At 45.4% G+C, this 7,614-nt stretch overlaps 1 protein-coding gene across 2 annotated transcripts in view; it reads right to left on the bottom strand.

Moving 5' to 3' along the window:
- Window positions 1–2,859: 2,859 nt before the first annotated feature.
- The window catches only part of LOC127004222 (solute carrier family 12 member 8-like), a 63,741-nt gene continuing 58,986 nt past the window's right edge, over window positions 2,860–7,614 (bottom strand). For both annotated transcript variants that reach the window (XM_050871756.1, XM_050871758.1), the window contains exons 9-14: window positions 7,146–7,345; window positions 6,848–6,953; window positions 6,457–6,544; window positions 5,960–6,099; window positions 5,469–5,647; window positions 2,860–5,094 (exon numbers count right to left, since the gene is read on the bottom strand). In XM_050871756.1, coding sequence (XP_050727713.1) covers window positions 4,929–5,094; window positions 5,469–5,647; window positions 5,960–6,099; window positions 6,457–6,544; window positions 6,848–6,953; window positions 7,146–7,345 — 879 coding nt within the window. In that variant the 3' untranslated portion in view covers window positions 2,860–4,928. The remainder of the gene's footprint in view (window positions 5,095–5,468; window positions 5,648–5,959; window positions 6,100–6,456; window positions 6,545–6,847; window positions 6,954–7,145; window positions 7,346–7,614) is intronic.

The raw sequence follows: 7,614 nt of genomic DNA, 5'->3' as shown, positions 1-7,614 counted from the left end.
TTTGCTATACTTATGAATGAAAATACTGTAAAAAAAAAAAAAAAAAAATCCAAAGGGTCCCTTGGGGGTGCTAATCCCTATCAATCCCTTCACCAACCCCTTCGTGGCCGCGCGGTGCTCATCTCCGTAACATTGACCCTTGAGAGTGGTGGCTGAGAATCCATTCCCTTTGTTGATGGGGACGGCCATGCAACCCCCTATTCCAAAGCTACAAAATTACCATAAGGTAAAGGCAGTCCAGACCGAATGTAACCTACGAATCATGGTCTTATAACCATCATATTTGAGCGGCTCCAGCTGTCTTTTCACCCATCAACCTTGCAGCAATTAACCTCTCTGAGCTCGCCAGGGTTTCGTCAATGAGTGGATGAGCATCCGTTGTTTGCTGATAGCTGCCTGCTCGGAGGGTCCGCCATGTACTACAAGTCTACAACTGCTCAAAGTACTCAGCCCATTCATGTATGGCGCGAGGCAACCATCTGCTGTTCTGATAGCACTTACCTGACAGGAAGGATCGGAGCGGAGCTTCTTTGAGGCTCGGTAAGCAGGTCGGAGGTCATTTGCACTCAAGATTCCTCTTGAGGAACGTTGTTTACACTGAAATGTCCCTCGACGTCCTCAGCGAGATGACTGATCCAGCGTACCCCCCTCCCCCGAGGCCAAACTCCTCTTTGATCTCGGACACTCTCCATTGCCTTCCTTTGCAGCTAGAAGAGTTTTTACCTATAAAAAGGTATCCCACAAGTCTACAGGATTCTCAAGGGTGCTGAGCACATTGATCAGATATGAGACTGCCTTTCAATCTAGAGATGGAACGCAGTATTGTTACATCTCGAGATTCCTCTTGACTTTACACGAAGCTTGAGTGAGGCGACAAAAAACTATGATCAATAATTACTGGAAAGAACTCTGGACTCTGGGGAACCCTAAATATGACGCATCTTGCTTATTTCGCACAACACCGTCCTTGGTGAAGTCCATTAAGGCCATAAGAAGGGCCTTGGGTGAAGCCACACGTATCCTTTTACCAGGTGTGGCACGCAGATGATTTGCGCTCCGTGATCCTGAGTTCTTGGTCAAGTGTCTCAGCAGCGCAGCAGGCTGGCAGTGATTGAGGTGGGGTGCCCCTTCCCCCCCCGAAATCTTGTGGTGATAAATCATCATCAGGGAGATGGGTAAAATCAGTTATACTTCAAAGTGCGTGGTGAAGTGCAGTGTGTTTTACATTTCTCATGGTTAGTCATTCTAGGTCCTCCGCGAACTATATCTGGCTACGCCCCTGCTGTTGGTTATATTGGAAGAAGAACTTCAAAATTGACCTGTGTGGTGATCGGTGATAGCCTTAATAAAACTTAACTTCTCAAGTATAATACTAACAGCCGAGATTTCTGGCACGAGCTGGTAGGGAAAGGTGAAAATCTGAGCAATACAATTTGGAGGGCCTAGGTGGTTTGAAAAAAGTGATGCGAGTAATATACAAAAATATTTATTGATTATAATACAAGACTTTTTAAGAACATTGAATACATCTGTATTTAGTAAATAGTTTTCATTTAACACATATATTTATTTGTAAACTATATTTTTAATCTTTTATTTATCTTTTTCACATTCACTAAACTACTGACACAGGCCCGAGTGGCGGCAGGAAGAAAGTTACGAGTCTCGGGGGCTGGAGAGTACTCGGACGAGAGTCTCAGGCACGACACATAAGATGGAGCCTCTCCATAACGGGAGACATTAGCTTAGCGGCTTCACAAAGAGCTATAGGCCCGCACGACACGTGGAGGCTTCAGGTTCAGTGGTGCGGCTGGCTGGCAGGAAGAGGATTAACCAGCTCTCCCTGAATCTTACCTATATAGAATCTACTAACCCTCTCCTTAGGTGGTTTACCCGGTTAGGTTGAATTTGGTTGCATAAATCTAAGCTAACTCAACTTATTAAAAAAGGGGATGGTCGTCCCCTATGACCCTTCAAACGCTACGGGGAGCTTCGCCTTACTCAACCCACTGTGAACTATTAACTAAGCGTACGGCAGCATTGACTGGAATAGCTTTCGGTTTATGAAGGGTCAGTTACTCCCCAAAAGACTAAATAGTCGCGTAAGTTACTCCCTAGCCTCTACGTGGCGTGAGCCTGGTGGCGGTCCGTGAATCCTCTCAACTAGTGTCCACCCTTAAAAATCCTGAAAGTCCAGAGGAATAAGAGGAGTGGAACAGATAGGATGTGAGAAAGGGGCCGGGCGCCGCGCACAACACTGAACATATCATACACTGACCAGCTACACGTGAGGCGCTACAGAGCAAGAGGCGGCAGGCGGCAAGACAGCAGGCAAGGCCTGCCGCCCAACACACCGGCACTGAGGAGGGCCGGGTTGTCTCGCCCCTCTACCTTCGTAATGAACGCGAGGTGGACAGCATCGTTTTTGTCTACTCCATCAAGAATACGTGGACAGGGACAACGATGCGACACATTCATTACATACAGCACTGTAAGGAACATCATTCAAAATTATTAACACTTGTTTTTTGTTGGAGGTTCGATTGTTTATGTGAACGGTGAACTGGGTGGAGTGTTTTGTCGCGGGTCGCCCGGTGTTGGGGCGTTGAGCTTGAACACTGATTCCTGGGCTGAACTAGTGTGTCGCGGCAGAGCAGTGTGTGCAGCATGAACATCACAAGTCATGTCTGCTGTCTCACTGAAAAATGTTCATGGACTTACAGTATATATAGATATATATATATATATATATATATATATATATATATATATATATATATATATATATATATATATATATATATATATATATATATATATATATATATATATATATATATATATATATATATATATATATATATATATATATATATATATATACTGTATTTGATCTTGAAGCATTGCCAGACGTCCTTCCTGTGAAGACAAATTAGTTTTGTCCGTGAAGACAAATAAGTTGTATCCTCATGTCGGTAAAATATGGTGTTCATTCCTCGTTGTTATTTTCGTTCTTCAGAGAGGTAGCACCCGGTCCCTGGGGGCTGTGGCTGCCGAGGTCATCTAAGGTCGCCGGCTGTGTTGTCCTCGAATCTCTGGGATGGCGTTTTGTCGCTCGACGTGAGGGTGCTCCACGTTTGATGCCGCTCCCTCAAGACATTTGCATAAGTCACACAAGTATTCTAATAAAAAAAATATCATCTTTGCCGCCCTTCTTTTCGGTTCATTAGTTAATGACTTTTTACATTTTCATGTAGACACCGTTGGGTTGATCTGTAAAGTAGAAGTGTGCTGGTCTTGTGAGGTATAACACACCTGCTGAACCTATGCGGGATGGTTTTGTTTCAATATACAAGCACTGGGAAGCAATGACCCTCTAGTGCTAAACGATAAATTTTGAAGTGCGCTGGGTTAATTTTTATGTAAAGAAGGAATGTTGTGTTATACGTGATAATGAGGGACGGAGTGGGAAACAAAGAATGGAAGGGTGAGAGGTGCAGGGCCATGCAAAATTAGATGAGTCGAAGGCGGAGACCAAGGCAAGAGACAAAAACATCCCACCCATTGGGCTCCAGCTCGTCTCCGAAGCCCCTCCACGGCTTCAACAGGCATGGTATACAAGAAAGGACCTCAGCAGGAAACCCAGAGCAGCCCGTGGACACCTTTTCCTTTGCAGTTTATGTGGACCATCACAGGTTATATGAAGTCTGTTTATTTATTTGATTATTCTTGAAATGTGAACAATTTAGGAATTTTAATACATGTAACACAAACACTGAGAAGAAACGTACCAACAGATAAAGTGTTTAACACTCATATAAGCAGTGTCCGAGGATTAAGACGGCACTCAGTTTCAAAGCCTGCATATATTCACTAGATTTTTAGCAATTTCAAAGAGAAAGCCGCGCCCTTTAATGGTCTGCAGATTCTAGAGTTCGAGAGATCCAATGTGGCACGACACAAGAACATCTTTCTGATAACCATGCTGTCCTTCTGTTTCAAGGCAATTACGCTCCCTGAAGTGACATTTCTTCCTCAGATCTGAGAGTATAGTAGATGAAAGTAATGCACAAGAGACGAAATGGGCAATATATGACCACGTGGTAGACTCACGATTGCCATCCTCGACCGAACTTGGAGCTCAGAAGTGATGGATCTCTAGATACGGCTGAAACCTCACACGCACACACCTGGGAGGCTGCCTGACACCTGGTACCCATTCCTTGCTGGGTGGACAGGGGGAACGGATTAAAGGAGACTGCCCTTCTGCCTCCACTCCGTCTGGGAATCGAACCAGGAACCTCTCGGTTGTGAGGGGAGCGCGCTAACCACTGTGTGTGTGTGTGTGTGTGTGTGTGTGTGTGTGTGAACTAGAGACAAAGATAGAAGTGACCAAGTTATTTGTGGTTGCTAAATCGTGGGACACGGAATAAAAATCAAACCGATACAACAGCAGCGCGGCGATCACCCTTCATATTCGATGGACTGTGCTGATTTTCATCAGTGATACATAAAAAAACCCTCATACATAACCTGTCGTGAAGCAACGCAGCTGCGTGTGGAGCTGCAGACTGAGCGTTGGAGGCGTAACTTTCGAAGACTTTTTTGTGTGAAGCATGCTGGCAATTAGTAGGTCCCTGGAATTTTGTTTTACCCTCTCCAGTTATTACTGGAGCTGATGAGGGTGAGGATGGGCTGATGATCTTTGGCGTCAAATTTTCTCCCCTGGTGTAACGATTGGTATCAATTATATATATATATATATATATATATATATATATATATATATATATATATATATATATATATATATATATATATATATATATATATATATCCTTTGTCGCAAGCGTTGAGTGTGATTTATTTGACGGGGTGAGTCTGCGTCCCTGCAGGTAAGATGAGGTAGTGTGAGGCGGACCAGGGCCTCACTGAGGCTTGGGCAGGTCAGGGAGCGCCCCGCCTGGCGCTGACTGGTGGTAGCGGGATCTTGCCGCAAAATCTTCGTTCTCTTCCGTGAGCTGGTTGGCGGTGACCTCAACGCCGGGGTGCAGCGGCGTCACCACCACCTGGTCATATTCCGACGGTCGCTGCCTGGAAATAGAAGCGAGTCGAGTTTCAGTTGCTGGGGAAGGTATTATGAGTACGACCTCAACAAAGAAGGCTGCATTGCTGTAGCAGACATCAGCCATTTACCATGCAGCGTGCATTTCTGAACTTATTAATAAAATCACGCTTCCTCCTACCCCCAATATTCTCTGTGGTCTGCCTCACAAGGATGGAAGCTATATTTCTACCCTTGTTTTTTCACCTAATTTACTTTTTTTCCACTGTCCTCTTGTGTAAACTTTACTGATCTGATGTATAATCTCAAACCACTATCGTGAAGCAACATCCTAGCGGCCAGTTTTTCAAACCTATTTCTGAAGTTTGTTTTTTCTCTTACTGCAGATGATAGAACACTGTACCCGATGCAGGCAAGGAATTTGTTCTTGATCCAGAGGAGGAAGACGAACTCAGTAGCAATGCCAGGAGGGCCACCCGGCGCCGCCTGGCCAATGTACACGTAGAAGAAGAGCATGATGACCAGCGTGGCCAGCCCGTAGGCCCAGTGCACGCACAGCATCATCGCCAGCTTCACCGCCACCTGCACCAACACAAACTCAACGATTTATCGCATCAAAACACGTTATATGATTTTGGGAAGAATTATTTGATTTCAGAGTAATGTGATCACACTGTTTTCGATACAAAATTGAACATATGCCGTATTTACCTGTCTAAAAGTCAACACCCTCAGGGCAATTATATGTTCGATTGAGTAAGAAATTTAACATCCTAGAAAAGTATTACTTGTAAACATGTCGTCACCGTAAACTTGACCTTGAAAATTGCTTGAAAACATTCTACTTTGACTCGAGTATTTAAGGCGTTCCACTACAAAAGGAAGGACACTCACGCCGAGCAGGGAGAGCCAGCGATTACACAGGTGGTAGTACCACTGCGAGGGCTTGCTGGAGATGCCCATCACGCCCCCCACACCGCCGGGGGTCGGCGCCCGACCCTCGCTGGTCACGCTGCTGCTCGCGCCGCCTTCCTCTGCTCAGACAAAATGATGGCTAGAATTCTGTTTATATATATATATATATATATATATATATATATATATATATATATATATATATATATATATATATATATATTTTAGATTTACACTCAAATCTAGATATTAAAAGGTGGCCTTGGAGCTCATCTCCGTCCCACTGGCCCTTGAATCTGTGGTGGGTAGTACCCCAATACCCCGGGGCAGTGTGATATCCGGGATTCGAACCCGGGTCTGTGGATTCGTAGCTAGGTGTGCTACTTCACCACTGAAGCACATAGTACTATATAGCTCTTCCCTTTTAAATAATCCCCTGCCCCGCCTTGCATGCTCCACCCAGGCCTCCAGCTCACCCTTGCCGGAGCGGTCTGTGTCGGACTTGATGCTGGAGTGGTCGTCGGGGGAAGAGACCACGCTGGAGGTGCCCGAGCTGGCCGCCGTCTGGGAGAAGCGATAAAAGGTTAAGCACGGGGCTTCTGAGGGACAGCTGGTCTTAGGGTGCTGACATTTGGGTTTCAATTTCCGAACCATTTTTACTTTCACACGAGGAAAACAGGGAGACAAGGAGGCAAGGAGACTGCAAGCTGCCTAAAACTAATTACTCTTTATAACAAAAATCTAGGAAAAAATATCACAAAAACAACTTTCATAATTGTATTTTCTGGTGCAAAGGACCAGTTGATTAAGAATTTACATATAAGCGACGCTGAGGCAACACACACACACACACACACACACACTCACCGTGATGACCTTTTTGTGAGTGATCCTCTCAGGGAACAGGTGGTCGAGGTCAGTGTTGCCACCGCTGCTTCGGGTGTCGAAGGTCGGCGTTCCGAAGGCTTGACCTCTGAAATGGTAAAAATGCTGTGACAAAAAACAAACAAACAAACAAACAAACATCAACACTACTACTACTACTACTACTACTACTACTACTACCAATACCATTACTACCACTACCCCTCAAACATCACCACCACCACCACTGGCACTACTACTACTACTACTACTATTACTACTATCATTACCACGCCCCTACCTGAACCGTGCCTCCCTCTTCCGCTGCATATCGGCCGTCATGGCGAGGGCGAAGTAGGCGTAGTCGATGGTGGCGTAGGTGGCGAGGAAGGGCATGGTGACTATGGGGGCGAGGGTGTTGATGCGCCCCACCATCAAGAACACCAGCGTCACCACCACCGTCACCACCAAGGACACCACCGGCACCTTGTTGGGACCTTTCTGCACGGGAGAGGTGGTGCGTAAGTGTGTGTGTGTGTGTGGTAGATGAGAGACAGGTGAGTGAGTAGGTGGAGGGGGGGATGGGTGAAGGTGTGTGTGTATGTGTGAGGTTAAGGTAAAGCGCGTAAATTGGTGGTATACTGAAGCTTCTCAAATAATACATTAATTAACTCATTAACTCTCATGTTCACGTACCAACTGATCCTATTTCGCTGTTCCCTGTGTATTTATCTATCCATCTATCAACCTCCTTGCTTATCTCCTTCCCT

The sequence above is a fragment of the Eriocheir sinensis genome, chromosome 27, assembly GCF_024679095.1.
Source record: "Eriocheir sinensis breed Jianghai 21 chromosome 27, ASM2467909v1, whole genome shotgun sequence".
Classification (NCBI taxonomy): domain Eukaryota; kingdom Metazoa; phylum Arthropoda; class Malacostraca; order Decapoda; family Varunidae; genus Eriocheir; species Eriocheir sinensis.
The sequence above is the reverse complement of the archived record's forward strand: the minus strand, read 5'-3'. Positions and strand labels throughout refer to the sequence as shown.